The 23,307-nt window shown below is 33.7% G+C and overlaps 2 protein-coding genes across 2 annotated transcripts; one reads left to right on the plus strand and one right to left on the minus strand.

Annotated features, from left to right (window-relative positions):
* The first annotated feature begins 3,673 nt into the window (after positions 1–3,673).
* Positions 3,674–13,135, plus strand: LOC104224226 (GDSL esterase/lipase At5g03610-like). Its single transcript, XM_009775829.2, has 5 exons — positions 3,674–3,817; positions 4,123–4,401; positions 6,773–7,044; positions 11,463–11,766; positions 12,764–13,135. Exons 1-5 carry the CDS (start codon positions 3,775–3,777, stop codon positions 12,988–12,990), a joined length of 1,125 nt encoding a protein of 374 aa, XP_009774131.1. The 5' UTR covers positions 3,674–3,774; the 3' UTR covers positions 12,991–13,135.
* Positions 13,136–22,117: 8,982 nt separating this feature from the next.
* Positions 22,118–22,930, minus strand: LOC104224231 (uncharacterized). Its single transcript, XM_009775835.1, has 2 exons — positions 22,739–22,930; positions 22,118–22,672 (listed from the first exon to the last, which is right to left on the minus strand). The coding sequence occupies exons 1-2, from the start codon at positions 22,928–22,930 to the stop codon at positions 22,118–22,120; spliced, it is 747 nt and encodes a 248-aa protein (XP_009774137.1).
* Positions 22,931–23,307: the final 377 nt, after the last annotated feature.

The raw sequence follows: 23,307 nt of genomic DNA on the forward strand, positions 1-23,307 counted from the left end.
CTTAAAAATGGTAAGTTAGTAGCAAACATCAAGTAGGTTATGGATACTCAAAAATACCTCTTCTAGTAATCATACTAATCATTGTTTGCTTTCAAATGATACGACCATAAATTATGAAGTATACTTTCTCAATAGCTGGTTTGTTTTCCAAACTTCAAAGAAGTAATTAATCAACCTAGATAAAGATGTGAAGTATTTCTTGTTTTCTTCAAGATGATTTATGCTTTTAATCAGTGTGACCAATTTTATTATTATATTTTATTCATTTTTTTTGGTACTATATGCAAGTGTAAAAATCCAAAAGGAAAAAAAAAAATATTCATCCAAGCAAAAGAAAATATTAAAAGCGGCAGGACAGATTGAAGATAGTTAACACATAAATATGCATAAGACAATTTATATAAAATATCCTTGGTTACCATGACATGCATCATATCAACAATTAACTGCTACTATGATTTTCACATATAGAACTTCGAAAATTTTATTCCATTCATGTGATATAAAAGATGTAATATTAATATGTGCTTATGCAATACAAGTGTAGTACGAAGTTGTGTGCATATGAGATTTTAAAGGAATGACAAGTATAAGATAATCATACCTTCTTACATTTCATTACTTACCATATGTAGTTTCTCTTTACATTTAACCATGTGATGATGTGTATAGCTTCTAATTGTAATTTTTTCGGATGTAGGAAATTTTTTGTAGATATATACTCAGTTGGTTAGAGCATCGTGCTGATAACGTGTTATGAAATAAAAGCAATTTAGTAAAATATGAACAAGAAATAAAAGTAATTTAGTAAAACATGAACAAGAAATAGAGATAGAGAGAAGGAAGAGATTTTCTTCTTCAATTGTGTGTATTTTCCTATCTATTACAAGGCCTTTATATATGCATGAAAAGTGAAGAAAATATGTCATGGAATATGTCATTGAACATAGAAAATATGTCATTGAATATGTCATTAACCATTTAAGAGAAAGATCATGGAGGAAGAGTAGACATCCACCATATTTTGATTTTTATCATAACATCACTAACATTCTTCAAAAGTATCCTTTTTACAATATTTCTTGCTTCATCGATCCTTTGATATCAAAATCAAATTAATTATAATTATAATTATCGTTTGAATTTACTTTCTTACTTAAAGACATAAGACCATTGAGCCTACATTACGTCTGTGAAATTTTTAGCACATCATTATTCAAGAGCATGATTTATTTCAACTTACAAAGAAATAAAGAAAACTTTGTGATCTGATCTATTGATATTCTACAATATACATAAATTAAGCCATAAAATAACATTCCATTTTTTTAAAAAAGTGCCTGGAGAGTATCCATAGTATTAGTATAAGTGCAACCAGTGACGGACTCAAATTTTCCAGTTTGGTTTTCTTCAAATTTTTCCGGGCTTCGAATCTGGTTTGAATTGTTGCGATTGGGTTGTTGTTGTCTTGCCGTGTTATTACTGTTGCTGGCCGCTCCTTCATCTTCTTGTATTTCCGTTATCCAGGTACATGTTCTACAGCTCTCAAATTTACAGGAAAGAAAGTAAAGAGTTGTTGGAATAGATTTCTGAAAATAACTGTTTCTTTGTGTTTAATTTGATGTATAAGCAGTAGTTCATTTGATATTTCATAGTATGTATTGGAATGATTTTGAAATGCATAAACCGGACTGATTGAATCTATTTCTACAAACATGGAATATCAATTATAATTAATCTTAGTTGGTGATTACTAGTTATGGAATATACTGTATTTAATTCTTTTGTTCATTAGTCGTGAAACAGCTTCAAATAGTTTATGTCACAAAACAGATTCAAATAGTTTATGAAAATCAGCATGTTGATTTAATAGGTCTAATTCTGAAATCGCGAGTTCACTTGAGTAAATAACATCATTTTAAATAGCAATGTAAATAATGTTAGTAACTAATGTTAGTTCTCGAATGTTAGTGATTAATTCTAACTTGATGTCACTTTTAAGCATTGATGCATTTTTCAACAAACCGTAAAAAGAGCTAAAAAAATTGCTTTGTATTCCATATAGATTAACTCCAATAATCCAATTCATATAATAAAGCTAAAGTTGAACTGAATCGAAATGGTAGCGGGTTTGTTAATATTTACAACGACAGGCGACGGACCTTAAGTTAGGTAGTGGGTTCAAACTAGAGGGTGTTTCCTTTTGTTTGGACCCGGACTTGAATTTGAAGCCCGAACTTTTAATGCTAATTGATTATGATTTTTCTTTATTTTTAGAGACCAATAAATAAAAAATCATAGTCGCTTTAGGATATCCTTGAATAAAAAATGAGATGAGCCTCGCCGAATAAAAAATACAAAATTGCGGGCCCTCAATAAATATTTGTTTTAAAATACTTAGACTTAGAGACGGGCCGTTTAGCAAAATTTCACGGCCCTTCCCAAAAGATAACAACGCGCAAGTCACTTCCGGCGCGCTTTAAATAATTTACTCTCTTAAACTCGGGTGCACATTTATGTGACCCAAATCCAAATCTCAACGAAGTCGAAATGTGTCGTTAACCACGAGTACATTGGTTGTGACGTGGTTTGAGATGCATTTCCATGACGTTGCAAATTCCTTTAAAAAATAATGAATGTGACGAGCCTCGACAAACAAGAATACACAAACTGCGGGGCCCTCAACGGACAGTTATTTCAAATGCTTAGATTTCGAGACAGGCCGCATAGCGAGCTTTACGGCTTTTCTCAAAATAACAACGCGTTAATATTTTTAGGCGCGTATTTAATAATGTTATCTTCCTAAACTCGGGTGCACATTTATGTGACCCAAATCCAAATTTCAACGAAGTTAGAACGTATCAAAAATTGCGGGTACATTTATGTGGCGCAATTCGAGATGCATTCTCACGACGTTGCAATTCTTTGAATAAATAATAACAAAAGCGGTAAACAGTTAAAATTTGCACATAGGTTCATAATTGTATAAAATCAGATAATCAAGCCGAATATGTCAATTGAGCGACCATGCTAGAACCACGGAACTCGGGAATGCCTAACACCTTCTCCCGGATTAACAAAATTCCTTATCCGGATTTCTGGTGCGCAGACTGTTAAACAGAGTCATTCTTTTCCTCGATTCGGGATTCTACCGGTGACTTGGGACACCACAAATCTCCCAAGTGGCGACTCTGAATCTTTAAATAAAATCCCGTTTCGATTGTCCTTTAATTGGAAAAACTCCCCTCTGCACCCCTTTGCGGTGGCGCGGATGAAAAAGGAGGTGTGACACATATAATACATATTTTATACATTTTTTGGCTAACGAATGTAATTAGTTTGAACCGACAAGTCAATTTTGTATTTTGCCCTTATTTCAAAATATAGAAAATTCCCTACATGAGTAGATATTTAAAAAAAAAACCTTGTAGAAAAGAATATATCCCATCTTTTGCAATATGGTTAATTTCTTAAAGGACACCACCAATTCGAATAGAAAATTATAATAAATTTGGCAGACCTCTTTACTTCCAATGAACTTGTGGCACTAACCAAATGGTCTTGAATTTATTTGGTAAATTAAAGGTCCAATGACTAAATTATACTCCACCAATCAATGTCCCCCTCCTATTCTTTTTCATGTATTTAATATATAAATAGCTTTAGTATTAGTACAATAGAATCTCACTATTCTTCTTCCCCAAATTTTCCTTTTCATATTTCCATACAACTCTTCTCCATTCAAACTAAAACTTTCCTTCCTATTATCAAGCCATGAAGTTCTCACACTTCTTCATTTTCTCCTTCTTCATCACAGGTATGCATTTTCTAAATAGTATTATTAGATAGGAAAAAAATATTTTCTTTCGTATCAAACACACCCTTATGATTAGTTCTTGTTCTATAGTCTAACAAGCAGAGGTGGAACCCGGATTCGGTTCTGAATTTTAGAACAACGACTTCAAATATTAATGACTGAATTCTAGGTTTAATATTATACATGTCTCATGAATTCAAAACATCAAATACACTGTTTAAATAAAAGTTAATGAATTCGATCGAATCAGTAGGTCGGCTTGTGCCTCCACCCCTGCTAACAAGTGCTTTCTATAAAATTTATAGGTTTTTTATGGAGTATTCAAGTTCAAGGTTCAAGTCATCACCACCATAACCATCATCACCATAGCCATAACCAGCAGCAAAGTGCCATTAATGAGCAAAAGAAGCATCAAATAAATGGTTTTAAACCCACAAAGATGTTTGTATTTGGAGATTCATATGCAGATACAGGGAATAATAGAAAATCTGTGGCTAATTCTTGGAAACAGCCATATGGTGTCACTTTCCCCGGCAAGCCCTCCGGCAGGTTTTCCGATGGCCGTGTCCTCACTGACTATCTTGGTATATATTTCTCCTTCCTTTTCATTTTATTGTGATACTGCTCCACTGAGTTCGAAATTTAATTTAATTAAACTAGTCTTTATTTTTTGAAATATTTTACACAAATAGCTGGAGGATTGAATTCACCATTTATGTTTTTCTAGTTGATACTTATATATATATAGATTAATACATGTATTATAAGTGGATGACTATTTAAGTTAAGTGTTTTATAAAATTTGTGCAGCTTTAAAAAGTATCTTTAATGATAAAAATTTAATGATAGAAGGTAAATATTGAAATATGTCATATTTTATATAGAATATATTAAAAAGAAAAGAATGTGTCACATGAAATAAATATAATAGAAAAAATACTTAATTAGTAGAACGTTCTAATCAAGATTTTTAAATTACATATTTTTTAAATTTTCATATCAATCAAATATTTATATTTTATTTATGCTTTTTTGGGTCAAGGATTTACTGAAAATAAACTTTTTATCGGTACAAAATAGGAGTAAGATTTGGGTGCTCATTACTTTTGTTAGATAGATCTTACCCGTAGAATTATACTGAATTTGTTATTATTGCTGTAATCAAATATCTGTATTTTACTTTGTTTATTGTGTGGTGTAGTTCCAGCCTAGCAGCCTTTTTGTTTCTTCCCATGCTATTCTTTTCATCATTATGTTCACTTTATCTTTTGTGTTTATATAAACAATTAATTTTTGAGTAATCTTTTCTTCTCTTTTTTCATAGTGGGTTGCTACTTACCAATGACTTAAATTTTTTCTTGTACTGCTTTTCTGCACTGGGGCTGGACATCTTTGCATTATTCATACTTTTGTTTCTTTTTCTCTTTTTCTTCATCATCTTGTCAGACCACCACACTCCTATCTTTTTCTTTCTTGAGATCCCATAATTACTTCCATTACTTTTCTCTCAATATATTAAATAAAAATAATTTTAGTAAGGGAATCTTGGAACAACGTAAAATTATTTTTATATGATATTTATGAATCACGGGTATCAACCCACCATAATTAGAGGCGGATTTAGAATGTTTTTTTTATTTGTATCGGGTGTCCGAGTATTTAAGAGTCCTGACTAATCCCGGGGGTGCACAGGCCCTTGGCAAGGAGTTTCCTACAAGTGCACCCCAGTTAATTTAGGTTTTACCCAGTCCGATGACCCTCAGAAATTGTTTGCACCCAGTGGGGTTCGGACTTGAGACCTTGAAAGGGAGCAAACCCCAAGGCTCAAGTCAATTGCCACCAGGCCAACCCCTGAGGGTTGAGGCGGATTTAGAATGTAAATTTTATTGGTTCAGCTTTTAAGATTCTGAGTGTTGAGACATTATATTTTTAAAGTTATGGGTTCATATTTACTCGTTGTTGCAATTTTAATAAATTTTTACACATAAATTGTTGTTTCGTGTCAAAGTTATGGGTTCAATGGAACCCGCCAATATTGTGCTACATCTGCGACGACTGCTGGTGCTTGCATCAGAGTAAGTTGTCTATATCATGTCCCCTTAGGATATGACTTTTTTTCGGACTCTATGTGAACACGAGATATTCTGTGCACCGTACCACCTTTTTTCTAAGTGTTATCTTTGGCTAATTAATAAACGTGTGGCTTTATAATAGAAAGTGCGACATTATGAAAGAATTAGTGCTAAACCAAGTTTCTTTTGGTTCTATATATCATTATCACTAGTGGTCACTTGTAACTTGTTCATTGCATTTTGTTAGCCCACTTCTATGATTACTCTACCACTTCTGTTAGGGACAAGGATACTAATCCCAATATAAAATTTAAATTATATTTATTCCATATTTAATTATAGATATTAATTAATATTATAGACTTTTCATAACCAAAATTTCCACCATCCTTTAGAAAAATATTTTGAATTTACGTGCGCTAGATAACGGGTCCACTTATGCTATTTGTCTATCTAATAATATACATTGATACTATACGTGTAATTTAACCTATTATAGCAGTTTGCCAACCTTATTTTGGAAGCAGGGGTGGAAGTACCATAGTAGGCGCGAGTACAATTAAAATCATAATTTTCGGCGCGGATCATAAATTTAGGTATAAAATGTCATTGAAATTGTAATAAATTGTAGACATAAACCCATAACTTAAAAAATATAAATGGGTTTAATACTAAAAATTTTAAAAGCTGAACCCATAAAGTTTAATTGTTGAATCCGCCTCTGCTTAGAAGGTTATTTTTATATATCACGAATAGTTGTTATTTTTTAAGTGACCTGATCATATATAGAAATTAAACTCTGGATAAATTATAAAGATAGGGTTTTAATTAATCTTTTAGCTTTTTTATGTTCATTACTGATTTAATTAACATGTGTAAACAGCAAAATTCTTGGGAGTGAAGTCACCAGTGCCGTACAGATGGATGAAATATGCAACAAATCGATTAAGATATGGGGTAAATTTTGCATATGGAGGAACTGGTGTATTTGATACTTTAGTCCCTGAGCCAAATATGACAACTCAAATCGATTTTTTCCAAAAATTGATGGCTAATTCAGTCTATACAAAGGCAGATGTGCAATCTTCATTGTTCTTGCTCTCTCTTGCTGGAAATGATTATGGTGCTTTCCTTGCTAATGGTGGTACTCCTCAGGTACTTTAATATTATTTTTTATTATATAGTTAATAAATAGTAAATAATTTAATGTGTATGCACACAATACAAAAATAACACTGCATAGCCGCTCTTATAATAATAGCCGAAAAATATATATTTTTGTATATATATACACTTCTGTATATTATATATAAAAATATATAAATTTTATATACTTTTGCAGCTACCGAATATATTTCGGCCGGGGCTAAAAGTTATCTTTGCCCTAGAATATACCAATTTAGTGTATTAGCCCTAGAATATACCAATATATTGACTAAGACTTTGAAATATTAATAATAGTAGTAGAAAACCCTTCTTTCTGCGGTAAGTTCTATACATTAATAATGTATAAAATATTTTTACAATCAGATTATTTATGATATATATTATTTCGAAGTAATAATACCAGAGAAAACCCAATGATGGAGAGTGGAGACCATAGGCCAAACTTTGGATCCCTCAAGGATTTGGCTTCTTTCATCATTCAAAATCATACAGGATGATTGTAGATTTTGGTCCCACCTTATAGTCATACATTGTGAAAAAAATACAATAATGAAAAAAAAAGTAATTTAAAAAAGAACAGCAACAACAACAAGATTAATACTACAGAAATTAAAAAATGCTAGAAATCTAAGTAGAAAAAAGTACGACAATAATATTAATACTACAGGTATAATATTTAGAGGTATATAATTAAATTACTTTAAATACCTAGATGTCAAATTGGAATATATCCAAAAATTAAAAAGTGCTTAAAAATAGGACTCGAAATTTGATATAGTCAGCTTCAAAACAAAAGGTAATAATGGGCCAGAATTTGAGGCTTATGAGTTTAAGATTCTAATCCTTTTAAGTTATTGGGTTATACATTAATAATTGAAAATTTTACATACTACAACAAAGGTATACACCTATTTATTATAAATCAAAATTATTTTAAAATATTATTTTCTATAGCTATCTTTTATATTTTATTGCAAAATAAGTATTTATGGTATATACTACCATTGAGGCATGAAATAAGGCATAAAATATGCTATTTATGTTTTTCCTCTCTCCTAAGCAGCTGGACATACCTATTTTTAAGGTGATTGTCGTTGCTGTATTCATGAACACATTGCGCTAATACATGTGAATACATGCGCTCACAGCTGGACTGCTCTGATTTTAGGCACTTTTTAATTATTGATGTATTCATGAATACACCAGTGTGAATACATGTGAATACATGCGCGTACAGCTGGACTCCCTTGATTTTAGGCGCTTTTTGCTGCTGTATTCATGAATACAACATCGCGAATACAGTGAATGTACTACAGTAACACTAAAATAGCTGAATTCATTTGCTAGATTGGTGGATCATCGCTAATCTTAAGTCGAGCGTCTTTCGAAAATAGTCTTTCTGCTTTCTTGAAGGTAGGGGTAGGATCTGTGTACACGGTATCCTTTCCAATCTTCACTTGTGAAATTACATTGAGTTTGTTGTTGGTGGTGGATCATCGCTAACCATAAAAATACATTAAAAAAAAATTGGTTCTTTCCTTTTTTGTCATCCTTGGCTCTCATTTATTGGGTCAACCGATTTTGACTCGCCCAAGTTTAGCCCAAATCACCCATTTTCCACCTCTAATCACCAATTACGTAAATATGTTTTTCCTTTAATCATCTGCTATTTGGTATTTATTGGTTTGAGCCAATTAAAGGAGAAGCTTCTCTACTAAGTGGGCGTTTGGACATAAGAATTGTAAAATTTCAAAAAAAAGTGAAAAAATTTCAAGTGAAAATCGTACTATTTGAAAATAGAATTGTGTTTTGGACATGAATATAATTTTGGGTTGTTTTTGAAGTTATGTGAGTGATCTGACCGAAAATTTTGAAAAACAGTTTTTGTAGTTTTTCAAATTTTCCAAAAATTCTAAAATTCATTTCAAGTAAAAATTAAAAAATTTATGGCCAAACACTGATTTCGAAAAAAAGTGAAAAAATTCTTATGTCGAAACTGTTTCTAAGGGTATCTCTATTTCCAGGAGCGACTTTGTAATCTCTATTTAAGGGTAGAGAAATCTCATTCATTTGGTAACACCAATGGAAAATATTTTGTGTCTCATACAACTGACACTAATTGTATGAGACAATTTTTTTGTCTCATAATTTTGTGGACCCAGATTTCTATGGACCTAAAAGTGTAAGATTGGGGTCCACAAATTTGTGAGACAAAAAGAAGCCTCATACAATTAGTGTAAGTTGTACGAGACACAAAATAAAACTTGAATCGAGATAAGGTGTCAAGTATTATTGTCCTTAGAACTGAAATGTTCAGTAAACTGTTGATATCTGCAATAGAAGGACATCTTATAAATTAATGAATGCTGACACCACTAGAAGAAAACTTTAGATGTTTGACCAACCTGCTTCTCTTGGATTTTTATGTATAATTTCATTTGGAACAAATTATACTGGACCTACACCTACTACACTCTAAACTAGCTGAATTCATCTACTGGTTTTGGTGAATTCATCTAGACAAGAGGGGTTGCTCTGTTGATAAGCAACCCCCATTTCCAATCGAGAAGTTGTGAGTTCGAGTCTCCCCAAGAGCAAAGTGGGAAGTTCTTGGAGGGAAGGATGTCGGGGTTCTATTTGGAAACAGTCTCTCTACCCTAGGGTAGGGGTAAGGTCTGCGTAGACACTACCCTCCCCAGACCCCACTAAGTGGGATTATACTGGGTTGTTGTTGTTGTTGTTGTTTTGGTGGATCATTACTAACCATAAAATTACTTAAAAACCAGTTTTTTTTTCACTCGACTTTATTCTTAATTGGCTCACGTGTCACCCTTTTCTTGGATAAAAATTACTCCCTCCGGTTCATAATAAGTGACCAGTTTACTTTTTTATTTTGGTTCAAAAAGTGTCTAGTTACGTAATCAAGAAAAAATTCAATTTATTTTTACTCTTTTACCTTTACATGCATATTTCTAAAAAGTTTTCTCACTCCTCCTTATAAATATGTGACCAATATTTAATAAAGGTAGTTTAGTCATAGTAGTTATTTTTGTATAGGGTTTAGCATTTTCTTAATGGGCGTGCTAAAAGGAAACTGGTCAGTTATTGTGAACCGGAGGGAGTGGTACACTCTAGGCTCCAGTTATGTGACAGACAAGGAGTCAATGTATAGTTACGGGTTCGATCGAACATATTAATTTAGATTTAAATTTTATATTTGTCTTACGAAACTCGTTCAATATGTATAAAATTATTAATTTAGAATTCACTAACTTAGAAAGACTAGTATTTTCGAACCCATAAGCTTTAAATCTTGATTCTGCCTCTCGTGTTAGACCAAGAAAACAACAATAACAAAATTTAGAAAAATGTTTAACAATAACAAAATTTAGAAAAATGTTTACTTTGTGGTCAACATATTAAAGTGGCAATCTTAGATCTCAAGACCCTTAGGACTCGTTTGGTACGAGGGATAATTAATTCCGTGATTAAATTTGAGACGAGTTAATTCTACGTTTAGTTGGGATAAAATCATGGTATAAGTAACCTTGGATGAGTTATCATGTGATTGTAGTGTTATTTTATCCCTATGGAAGGTTGAGATAATAATCCCGAAATAACTAATTTCAGTATAATTAATCATGAGATAACTTGTTTCCAACCAAACGATCCCTTAGCATATTACTCTTAAACTGATTCAAGATTACTCACATTGATTGATGACCCTTTAATATGTCAATTTTTTCCTTTCCCTATGTTCGAAATAGGGGAAAATTAATAGAGGACAATGAGAATTGAACTCACACATATCTATGTGCGCGTCGAGAACTTTTAACTTATGTATACTTACAATGTAAGAATTTTAACGGTATTAATATAATTTAACCTGTCAGAACAAGTTATCAACTTTATCTTTTAGGTAACTAGTTCCGTTTATTATGAAAAGTTACTCGTACTTATCTTTTAGGTAGAGTCGAGAGTCTTTTGGAAACAGTGTCTCTATCTTCATTAGGTAGGGGTAAGCAGTGGCGGACGGAATTTTCGCTAATGTGATTCAAAAAAGAAAAAAAGTTAAAAGGATTGTAGCTAGTGGGAATTGAACCAACGACCTTACATAGATTTTGAACCCCCTTGATCACTAAGTTATGCTTTTAGGATGTATCAAGGGGATTCAAAATATAATATATAGAGGTAAAAAATAGATTTTTGCCTTATATATACAGTATAATTTTTCGGCAAAGGGTTCCGCCCTCCTAAATCTGCCCCTGGGGTAAGTTCTGCGTACACTTTACCTTCCCCAAACCCCACTTATAGGATTTCACTGGGCTTGTTGTTACTTATCTTTTAGGTAATCTGATAATATAAAAAATTAAGCTCTTATATATACATATGCCTTTTGTGTGTAGGATTTTCCTGCCTTTATAACTAGTGTGGTAAATCAACTAGTTGTAAACATGAGAAGAGTTCATGAGCTTGGTGCAAAGAAGATAGCAGTAACAGCATTGGAGCCCTTAGGATGTCTTCCACAAAGCACAGTTTTGAGTTCATTTCAACAATGCAATGCAACTGAGAACACAGCTGTGGATTTCCACAATGTATTATTGCAACAAGCTGTGGCAAAGTTGAATAATGAGACAAAGGATTCTACTTTTGTCATTCTTGATCTTTTTACCTCATTTACTACTGTGTTGGAACGCAAAGGAGTGCCAGGTATTGAACTATTTTTCTCTAGCTATTTACTCTCTTTAGCTTTTTTCATGATATGAGCTAAAATGGAGCACTATGCACTAAAAAAAATAGAATTAGCTACTCTTCGAGATATGCTTCCGACTATTCCTTGATCATTTCATCCAAGAAGAGGAGTTCCTCTAATTCTATGAATTTTTCTAGAAGACTCGAACTTCGTCACTGAAGTGTCGCTAAATTGCTCCCAGCTAACAGAATTTGTTGATACTTTGTTGCTAATCCGTTACTAAATAGGATTGGCGACGGATTTTCTATTTAGCTATAGTATTCGTCCGTCGCTAATTCTTGTTTTTTTAGTAGTGATGTGATAGTTCATAAAATTAATCCTAACTTACTTAGGATTGAGCCGTTATTGTTCTACTCTTTCTCTTCTTAAGGAAATTACAAATTGGTACGTTGCACACATGTAAGCCCATATTGCATATGCATACAGATGCGGACCCATGTGTAACCTTGATAGTTATTAGACCTCTAAATTTCGGCAGAAATCATGTATATGTATATGTATATATTTTGAAAATGGTTAATTTAAATCACTTGAAACCCTGAACATTAAGAGTCTTTAGGGGCACTGATTGAACCGAATATTGGTGCCCCCGTTACATTAAAATCCTGGTCCGCCTCTGTATGCACACTAGCCCAAAAAGGATCCTTTTTTTTTTTTTTTTTAATTCTGATAAAAGTGAAACTTAGAAACTCTTGCAACTAATAATTGTATTAGTTATACGACATATTTTGTAGGCACCTATTCAGTAATATTTATAGTAGTAATACCATGAGTTTTAATACATGGATAAGCATATATAAAGACATAACTACCCTTTTAAAACCCTTAATACACCAAAGCAAACAATCGATAAAAACTAATCACATTATTACTAATACACCCTATTCGATCAGTATTATTCTTATACACCGTGCCAAACGACTCCATACTGATAAACTAAATATTCTTGAGCAGGAAGTACAAGGTTTGAGACACCATTAAAACCATGTTGTATGGGAATAAGCAATCAATATTCATGTGGAAATATGAATGAGAAAGGTGAGAAGATGTACACAGTGTGTAATGATCCAAAATCTGCATTTTTCTGGGACAGAGTTCACCCTACAGAAGCAGGATGGCGTGCTGTTTATACTGCTTTAGAATCAACTCTTACTCACAAACTTTTTTTACCTTTCGTTTAGGGTTTTGTTGTGCTGTGTTCTATGTAATTTATAGGTTTGAAAGTTTGTTTTATATGTTTGTTGTTATGTTTTATTAGGCCTAGAGTCTCTTTTTGTACTTGGGAGTCGAACAAAATAAAGGCTTCTACCACTTTGCTGTTCTAAATTTTTGTCCGATCCGGTCTTAAGTTTTACTACTATCCTTTTCAAGAATAATATTAAGGTTTAACATATAAAATAAATACCACCAAGAGTATAGTGGGACTGATGAGATCTTTCCACCCGTAATCAACGGTCTTGAATTGAGTACAAGAAATGAAAAAACTATTGGTAGCAAGTGCATTTCCTTTAATGTACCTTGCGCAACATAAATTTTGATTAGTCGGATCAGTGAATTTACTTAGTTTTAATCAAACTTAATTCTTGTCTTAACGTTAATATATCTTATGTTCTTTTTTCGAATATCCATTATGTCTTTAAGTTTGAACTTGGCAATCTCCAACTTAAAACCTGTATGTTTGAAGTTCCAATCTTCAGACAAGCGATTCTCAATTTCAGTCTTGCAAGTCTGAAGTTGATTGTGAGATGGTTAAACTTTAAAAGCTTTGGCTATTTTTTAAAAAGTAGTCCAAAATATGGTTATTTGTGCACTTACCCACTAGAATGTAATGGGCTCTTTTAGGTACCCTACACAGCCCAAGCATCCAGAGAAATTGGTTCGTTGGCTCAGCCGTCCTCCGAGGGTTAACACCCCATAGATCAGATCGTGAACTCTTTCAGACCCTTAGTTTCACTTGGTTGGGGCAGAGTTCAGCCTGCCTTCCACCGAATATAAAAAACCTTAGAGCTGCCTAACCTGCTGACATCGTGCCATTTACAATAATGTTTTCCTTTTCTTTCTTCTTCTTTAGGTATCTTATGTCCAGGCAGACAGGCCAAAAGCTGTTGATAACCTGGCGGCTGCTTCAGAGCTTCAGATGCCAACCAGTCGGCCGCGATCTTATCTTCTCTCTTCTGTCTATTTTGGTGGCACTCCCTCTAAAAGCGTATAAATAGCACGGGCTAGCCAGTTTTCGAACTGGTCATTCAAAAATAGCCAACGTTTGTCAAGTCATTAAAAAATAGTCTCTATTTTGCCGCAACAGAGATCGATCCAGCATAATATATTGGAGTTCGGTGCATCTGTGTATGAACTTCCAGCATATTATGCTGGAATTCCAACACGCAGAAAGTTCCAGCATAATATACTGAAGATTCGAGCACCTGTGTATGAACTTCCAGCTTATTATACCAGGCCAGTATACTTTGCTGGAGTTCCAGTATACTTATGCTGGAACTCTAGTATAATATACTGGAGTATTTTCCGGATTTTGAATAGTGTTTTCGTTCAGATTTATCTTTACATAAAAAGTGGCAAAATTTCAATTACTTTTGAAAATATGGCTACTTTTGAATGACCACTTGTAAATTTGGCTATTTTTGAATTTCTCCCTCTAAAAGCTTGTCGAAAGGAACTCCTTTATATCATTTGTGCCATTATGAGTACAACAATATAGGAGATTTATATGACTGTCCCAATAAATAAGTAATTTTATTTCAAAATCTTAGTTGTTTGAGTTCACGTCGAAAATTAGATAGATTGACTCTTGTACTCCAAATCCTGTCATTCTATTTGAGATGAAGTACAACAACGTGGTGTGGCTAGATTTCAAAGTAGGAACTTGAAGAGCAAAATAGAGGGTGAAGTATACAAATAGCTCTCAAAGTGGATAGTCTTAAATTTTTATCTCCGTTTGTTTCATGAGCAGAACTTTAAGTTTAACAAGTATTTCAAAGTAGGAAAATAGGTGCTTGAAGAGCAAAATAGTCTTTAAAGTGGATGATTTTAAATTTTTATCGTTGTTTGTTCTATGGGCAAAACTTCAAGCCCCCTTGCTTGCCTCATGGGTAGTGGCGGCAAAATAGTTAAAAGAAAACAGTTATCCAACATATTATTTATTAAAAAATGGGTTGAATAATGAACTTTTTAAAAACGAGTCAAATATGGATAAAAATCATATTATCCACTTAGTCAATGGATAACTAATGGTTTAACTTTTACATTTGTAAAACCTCAAATTGTGGGTTCCTCAAGTTTTGGAGACTAGGAATTCTCCCAAAAATGATCATATTCAAGAAGCCATAAATAATATGGACGGGTTAACCCATTTTTTATCCGTACTAAATATGAATCCGGTCAAATAATTTATTCGTTTTTTGCATTATCCATTTTCGGACCGCTTATATCCAACCCGACCCTCCTGTTTGTCACCCCTACCCATGAATAATACTTTTAACTTTTGACCTTAAAAGCTAACTTTTCTCTTTAGATGAGGATATAGCATGTGCTAGCTAAGAAAGAATTGTTAATCAAATACTAGTGGTGATTCCTATTAATCTTGACCAGTTTATGCGTTTCTTTTATTAAAATATGAACTTATATAGTAGGACTTGCAATATGGCTATTACTTTCATCATTCCATCATGATTTATTCTCTCTCAATTTGTTGAGTGGGAACTTTTTTACAACAACGACGACGATCCAGTATAATCCCATAAGTGGGGTCTGAGGAGGATAATATGTACGCAGACCTTACCCTTACCCCGAAGGGTAGAAAGGCTGTTTCCAGGAGACCCTCGGCTCAAAAAAAGCAACAGGAGTCGATATATTAGTACCATAAAAATGCATAATACAATAACAACAATACAAGAGATATGAGCGAGAACTTTTTTGTTTTTCCTATTTGATTTTCCTAAGAAAGCATGATGTAAGTTGATGAATGCCAAGAAATTAATAGGAATATCTTATAATTAATCTTTTGAGGGGAACATTATGATGTAAAGTTATAGTCTTTTATTCTTATGTTACATAACACATGAATTTAAAGGGGATTTTTTCTAAAATAAAAATAGTCCAACTTCACTAAATTCTGTGGGGAACCAACATTAGGTCATGATTGTACATATCAGAAAGAAGAATCTAGCATTCGCAATTTGAGTTTGATTAAACATTTGCAATTAGGTCATGTATTTTTGACACGGAATATATATCTATATTAATATAATTTAACCAGTTATAAAAGATTGTATACTCTGTTCTTCTGGTAACCATGTTAGGCGATTTTGTTATGAAAAATTACTACTTGTAGGTATATTTCACTTGATAGTATGAAAAATTCTATACGTTAATACACAAATTAATTACTGGACGTATATATTTTTTACAGGAACAATTTGGTTATGGTACATAATTTACTGGTTACCTCTTATATCTTTTTTTTTTTTTTTTAATTTTCTTTTTTATGTTCCTCTTGGTTAAAATATACTGCAAAAAGAAAAGATGGATTGAGTTGGTAGCACAAGTAATACAAGTTGGTTGTTTTCATATATTTCAAATGTATGCAACACAAAAATCAAGTTCTGTTTTTTTAATTTGAATATACAAATTGAAGTTGACATTATAAAGAAACATAGAAACAAAAAATAAAATAAAATAAAATAACACGGTAGCTTTCGTATCATAGAAGATTAGTAATCAAGGATGTGGCAGTATGATCTAGAAAGACTAAATTAATTAAGGATTTAATTTAATTAGAAGACTGCCAATTTAAATCGTAGTATAACTAATTCCGATATTAGTTATCTCGGAATTGTTATGTTTTTTAATCCCTATAGAAGGATGTGATAAATAATCCCGGAATAACTAATCCCTCGAAAATTAATCATGAGATAATTCTCGACCAAACAACCTCTTAGAAAATTTATAATAATTTCACATGCAAAACTTAAAAGTAAAGTCAACTTGATGAATCATTTAAACTGCACTAATATTTGATTTTTTGAGAGAGAAAAGCAATCAGAGTTTTGTGGTCCAAAGAGCTAAAAGATTCCCAATCCATTTTTTGCAAATGGCTTTCCTCAAAATATATAATTACCTCTGTCCTTTTTCCTAATTATACCAGCTTTTGATTACACATCAATGACTCAGTTGGCATTAATTTGTTTTCACCACAATTTATTTTTCTTTTGTTTCTTTTTCATTTTTTTGGTAAGTGTTGGGTGGAAGGGTGAGGTAAGTTGTCTTTGGAGTGATTCAAAACTTTTCTGGGAAAACAATATTGTATAGTTGCTTTTAAAATAATAGTCGAATATATATATATATATATATATATATATATATATATATATATATATATATATATAGTTTCTAGCGCGGGCTAAAAATGAAAAAACCAAACTTCTTTTATGCCTTCGGTATTTGAAATTTATTGATCCAATTAATCTAGATTAAACTGTGTAGGGTTCATTAAGAGAAGAAATGTTCATTACGTGTAAGTGTTCTCCATTTCTAACATTCGAACTCAAGATCTCTAAATAAGGATGAATGCACCGCATTCATCTCATACCACTTGATGGTATTTGAATCAAGAATTATAATAGCATAAAAACTAAGGACAGTGAAAGTACAAGAGAGGGGGAGGGGGTAAATTGTTTATTTTTAAATATTAGACGCTACCAGTTGACTAATTTTCTAATTAGTCGACTAGATGTAATAATTTGATAACAGTAAGGACTGAATTTAAGATGTAGAAATTAGATGCAGGAATTAAAGACACCGAACCTAGTCCAGTCCGCTTGGGTTGCAAGGGAGTTCTCTTTCAGTGAGTAAGTTTCTCGAGTACACAGTGAATGGTGTGATCTACACCGATAGCTCAGTTCCTATATCACTCGTTTCTTTTTGATACAATGTCTCACCAGTATTGTTCTCTCTTTCTTCTTTAAATTGTTACACAATAGATCTAGTAGAGCTATAATGTTTGTTTGCAGTAGAATAAAGAGAGGGTATTTTGTTCGATCAAAGTATATGTGCGAAGGTACAGAGACGGGTTTAAATACTTTGAGAGAGGCTTGATTTCTGAAGAGATTTGTCAACTCAAGAGATTTGATCCTTAGAAAGAGATTGATTCTTTCCAAGAATAAGGTTATTCAACAACGGCTTTGACTTGACAAGAGGGCTTTAATGACTTCCCTTATACTTGACTTGATAGCGCCGGATATCCCTCCTTGAATCTTGGTCCTTCCAGATTTAGTATAATTGATTGATTATCTTGCAAGATCTTCGATACTCTTGATTGATTGATTCCTTCAGTCTAGCCTTAATTGACCCCATCAGTATTGGACATTATTATTGATTCCTTTAATCTTGGATGCTTTCCTTGATCTCCTCTGATTGATTCCTTCAATCTTGAATGCTATCCATGAGTTCCTATACAAAGAACAAATATATTATTTTCATCATTAAAATCAGATCTAACAATCTCCCCCTTTTTGATGATGACAAAATTATACATACATATATATATATATATATATATATATATGTGTGTGTGTGTGTGTGTGTGTGTATGTATGTATGTATGTATGTATGTATATATGTATGTATGTATGTATGTATATATGTATATATGTATGTATAAACATTAGTTTACTTCCCTGTATTTTACTCCCTCTCAATGAGAGCAGTTGACTTTCTCTGGTTATAGCTGTTGAGACTCTTGTAGTCGACTTCTTCTGCAGGATCTATGACTCCCCCTCACGAGGTGCCTTCTCTGGTTATAGTTGTTGAGGCTCTTGTAGTCGACTTCTTCTGCAGGATCTATGACTCCCTCTCAAGAAGTGTCATGAGCTGCTACCTGCACTTACCCTTCAGTCGACTTATCCTTGTATGTACCTGTACAAATACATATATCCTTTGTCCCCTTTTTTGACATCAGCAAAGAGGGAATAGCAAAACAGACTACATACTAAAACAGGATTTATAGCATGATATGCTTGCAAAGTTATAGCAAAACAAAAGAAAATAGAAAAACCCCTACCGACTGATTATCCAGTCTAAAAATAGCACAGCAAAAAAATTGTCTTAAACTTCCATATTAACGACACATAAAATAGGTAAGAGTATTGCAAATTGCCTCCTTCAGTCGATCAAAGCTAGCATTGGCTGAAACACTCACTCCATCAAGCCTGTCATGAACCTCCTTGAATGCCTTGACATCGTTTTTCCTTACTCAGAGAACTGCAACTCTTATCTTGGAAACATTAGACCCTATTTCTTTGGAGATGTCATGAATGTCACCAACAATGGACTGAGTGGCAGTGAAAAGATCTTTGATTGCAGATAGCTTATTGTCAATGGCACTAAGCTTTCCAGCAAGGTCAGGATCATTGTGGTTAGGATGGGAAGCAGAAGGTTTGGATTTGGAATCGGTTTGAGCATGCTTGACTTCTCCTTCTTGTTTCTTAACCCATGAGCCCTTCACACACATATACCCCATACTCACAAAAGCTCTGGAATTGTAAGATTTCGAAATAAAGAAAAAGGGATATTCAGATATGGAAATATTATGAGCTTCCAAAATGTGAGTGATAGCCATGCTATAGGGTAGACTAGTGGGATCATCGTCACTTTCAATCATAAAATTGATGACCCATGAGGACAGCTTGATCTTGAGTTTAGTCTCAAGGTAATAAACCATTAAGGTGTCTCTTTGAGAGAATGTAGAGAAAAGGCCAGTACGAGGAAGCAGAGTGGTTGCAACAATGTGGGCCAGAACACGAGTTTCGAAACTAACATCACTAGGTCCTAACTGGTTTGGGAGAGATTCAGATGGACACTCAGCAATACACCTTTTAGCTTGATCAAAGGAAATTTCAAAATCATCGGGCCATGAATTTTTGAAGAGCATGGGGAAACCAGAACACTTACACTAAAAGATTGAATCAAACATGACACAATCAAGAACAATACGCTTTCCTAACACTAAGGACTCTAACTTATCAGACTTACTAGAGCGAAGATTTGCATAAAACATTCTCACTAGGGGTTCATAGACTTTAGGTGGAGGAACAGAAAGGAACTTTGACCACTCCTGATAAACGAAAAGATCTTTTACCTTACAATTTAGGTCTTCCATATCATCAAGGTCAACTACCCTCCCATAAGCAATAGTCTTGTCTTTCAAAGCGATGAAAAAGTCCCTATTTGGAGAATCCCAGAAATTTAGGTCTGACTCTAAGGAACTAGAAAAATATATTTTTGACTTCTTTGGAGTGAAGGAAATAGGGGGTTCTTCCATAGGTTGTTTTTCCAAAGCTTTTTTTCCTCATGTGTGAGAATGATCAGACAAATTAGCTTGAGAAGAGGCAAAACCTTCAGAATAATCGGACCCTAGGTCTACTTGTTCTGGGGGCTGAGAAGGGGGTTTTGCTCTGGAGCGAGTACTCTTCCTGGTGGAGGCAGAGGGATTTTTTGGGTGTTTGGCCATTGAAGAGTTTTTGGTTTGGGAAAGCTTCTGAGAAGGGTTTCTAGGCAATGGGGACGATGGAGATTGAAAAGAAGTTTGAGCATTAAAAAGAAGATTTCTGACAGTTGAGTACAGAAAAGGAAAGGGCGTCAGTTGATCAGATGTGATGATTGGTTTTCTGATCACGCCCAACTATGCCTTATAAAAAGGACAATGCGGTCGTTACAAATATAATCCGATTTACAAGTCCGGAGTCGAATCCCACAGAGAACTAAGGTTTAGCTACAGTTGTTCACTATCACCAAGAAGACAAGCTTGAACAATTCCTAACTTATAGATATTTAAATTCTTGTGTTTAACTAATTAACTAACAAATTAAAACACTAAATTAACAACTAAATATACTAAGAGTTAGAGACAAGATTAAGGAGGTCTAGAGTTATGATTTCCCCAATTGTCGGAATCCTTCTCGCTATGTCTTCTATAATTTCCCCTAAGTATTCTCTACCGATCATGAGCACTTTGCGTGTTGTAATTCTCTCCCGAGTAATCACAACAATTTACTAAACGCACTCTCCCGAGCTACGCTAGCTGGATTTTAATACAGCTCACTTCAGATCGCACCCAAGGCTTCGTTATTCCTAATCCCGCCTTTAAACCCGCAGTTATAGATCCCTCTTATACTTTGGGAGTGATGTTGTTCAACACTTACCTAAATATGCACTCTTTCCCGAGTTATGCATACTAAATAGGCACAACTAATTGAGAGCTCTTCAATCAACCAAAATATAAACGTAGTTGAACAAATAGAGAAAAGCTATGGCTCAATTATATAAAAACATAACAAGAATTTATCCTACAAAAGGTTCTATCAAAACTCTAGATAACAATTTAGCTATTCATAATAGTATGTAAAACTACAATACTAAAAGTCATAACCAACAATGAAAAATAGGAAGAGGAAAGAAAAAACTTGTAGAAGAATTCCCAAGCCTTGCTCCTATTGTGTCTCTGCCTCCTTAGGTCAAATCTATGTCAAAAATATGTTCAATTCTTTTCTTGGCCAGCTTCCTTGGTTTAATATAGGGTTTAGGGCTTAAAATCCCATGTTTTGCACTTTGGTCCCTGAAATTTACGCATCCTGCCGCGGTTCCACCGCGGTTACGTCGGAACCGCGGCCAAACACCCTCTCAGATTCTTCATTTGTCCGCGACTGCCTTCTGCCGCAGTTCTGCTGCAGTCCTACCGTAACCGCGGTTTTTCACCCTGTTCCATTGGAATTTCAAAAACCGTAAAACATAAACGTTGTAGCCGTTTGAGTTATCTTTCCAACCATATATTATGGAGCCCAAATGGAGTTCTGAGAAAAAAGTTATGTCTATTTTACTAGACAATGCTCAATATGCCTCTTCAAGTTTTCGTTTTGTTGTTTTATCATCCGTTGATCCCCGAATGCGATTCCGGCTTAATTCCTTGAGCTCTTACTCAGACTTCAAAGCTCAAAACCACTTAAATTCATTCCATAACATCTATATAGCTCAAAATCACTCCTACAAGGCATAAAACACACCGTTAGTGCAAAACACTAGCGATTAAAGCGCCAACTCAACTAAAGTGCAGTAAATTAGTGTGTAATAATCGACTAAAATACGTAATTATAGCCTATCATCAACACCCCAGTATTTTACTTCTTTGTTGAGTCTCTTTATTTCATTCATCATTTTTTGAGACTCTTTCAAAGTAAGATCAAGAATATCCTGCAATTCATTACACCTTTCATAGTTATAAGATCTTACCTCGCTTGTTTAAGCTCGTGCCATGAAATAGTTCTCATTATCATCTTTGCATTCATCGTCTGAGGTGTCCTCATCTGTCCAGCATCCTGAAGGTTTGTTCATGTCGTTTTCCAGAATTGTCATGAAGCAAAGATTTGCTATTTCTTCGTGTTCTGAACTGTCTTCATTACTCCAGCTTCCAAATGATTTGTTCTTGTTGAAGCCTCTGGAGATTTTTCTTTTTAGATCTGGACACTCAGCTTGAACGTGTCCAAATCTTTCACACTCATAGCATTTTCCATCATTTTTTTCTTGTACATTATATTGCCTGGATTGCCTAGGTGGCATCCTTCCTCTTTTCACATTCCAGAATCTTCTCCTTAAACCATCCATGTTTCTTGATATCATGGCAATTTCTTCTTGAAGAGATTCAGGATCATCATCGATATCATTTTCTATTATTTCAGTTGTGGCCTTGAATGCAACTGTTTTCTTCTTTTCTTCTTGATTTGTTTTCTTGAGATGTGTTTTCTGGAAAGCTATGAGTTCTCCTCGAAATTCATCATATGATAGCTTATTCAGATCCTGTGATTCAAGTGTGACCACTTTGGTCTACCAAGTAGTGGGTAGGCTTATAAGAATCTTTCTAACTTGATCACCACTTGAGTATGGTTTGCCAAAAGCTTTTAGATCGCTAATGATTTTGTTGAATCTGGTAAACATCTCTTCAATAGATTCTCCCTCTTTCATCTGAAAGAGTTCATAATCATGAACCAACATGTTGATATGTGTTTCCTTTACTTTGATGGTTCTTTCGTATGTAACTTCAAGTTTATCCCACATCTCTTTGGCTGTATCACAAGTGGAGATTTTCTTATACTCTTCACCACTTATAGCATTTTAGAGCAAATTTCTTGCCTTATTGTTGACTTGTACAACTTCCATTTGCTCATCTGTATATGAATCTATATCTTCGAGATTAGCAAGTGGTTGAGCGGCAGAGGATAGTTCCCCTTTTTGATAACTCTCTAGACTTTAACATCATAAGCCTTTGCGTATATTTCCATATGCACTTTCCAGTGAAAGAAATATTGACAATTGAAGTATGGTGGTGTGATGACCTAAAAGGTCATCACTTTTTTTAGAAATAAATTCTATGATCCAAGGGCTTAAAAACCTCCTTCTATCTCACCTCGATTTGCGTGCGTAGTCCAAGCGCG

This window comes from Nicotiana sylvestris, chromosome 7 (genome assembly GCF_000393655.2).
Source record: "Nicotiana sylvestris chromosome 7, ASM39365v2, whole genome shotgun sequence".
In the NCBI taxonomy this organism is placed as follows: Eukaryota; Viridiplantae; Streptophyta; class Magnoliopsida; order Solanales; family Solanaceae; genus Nicotiana; species Nicotiana sylvestris.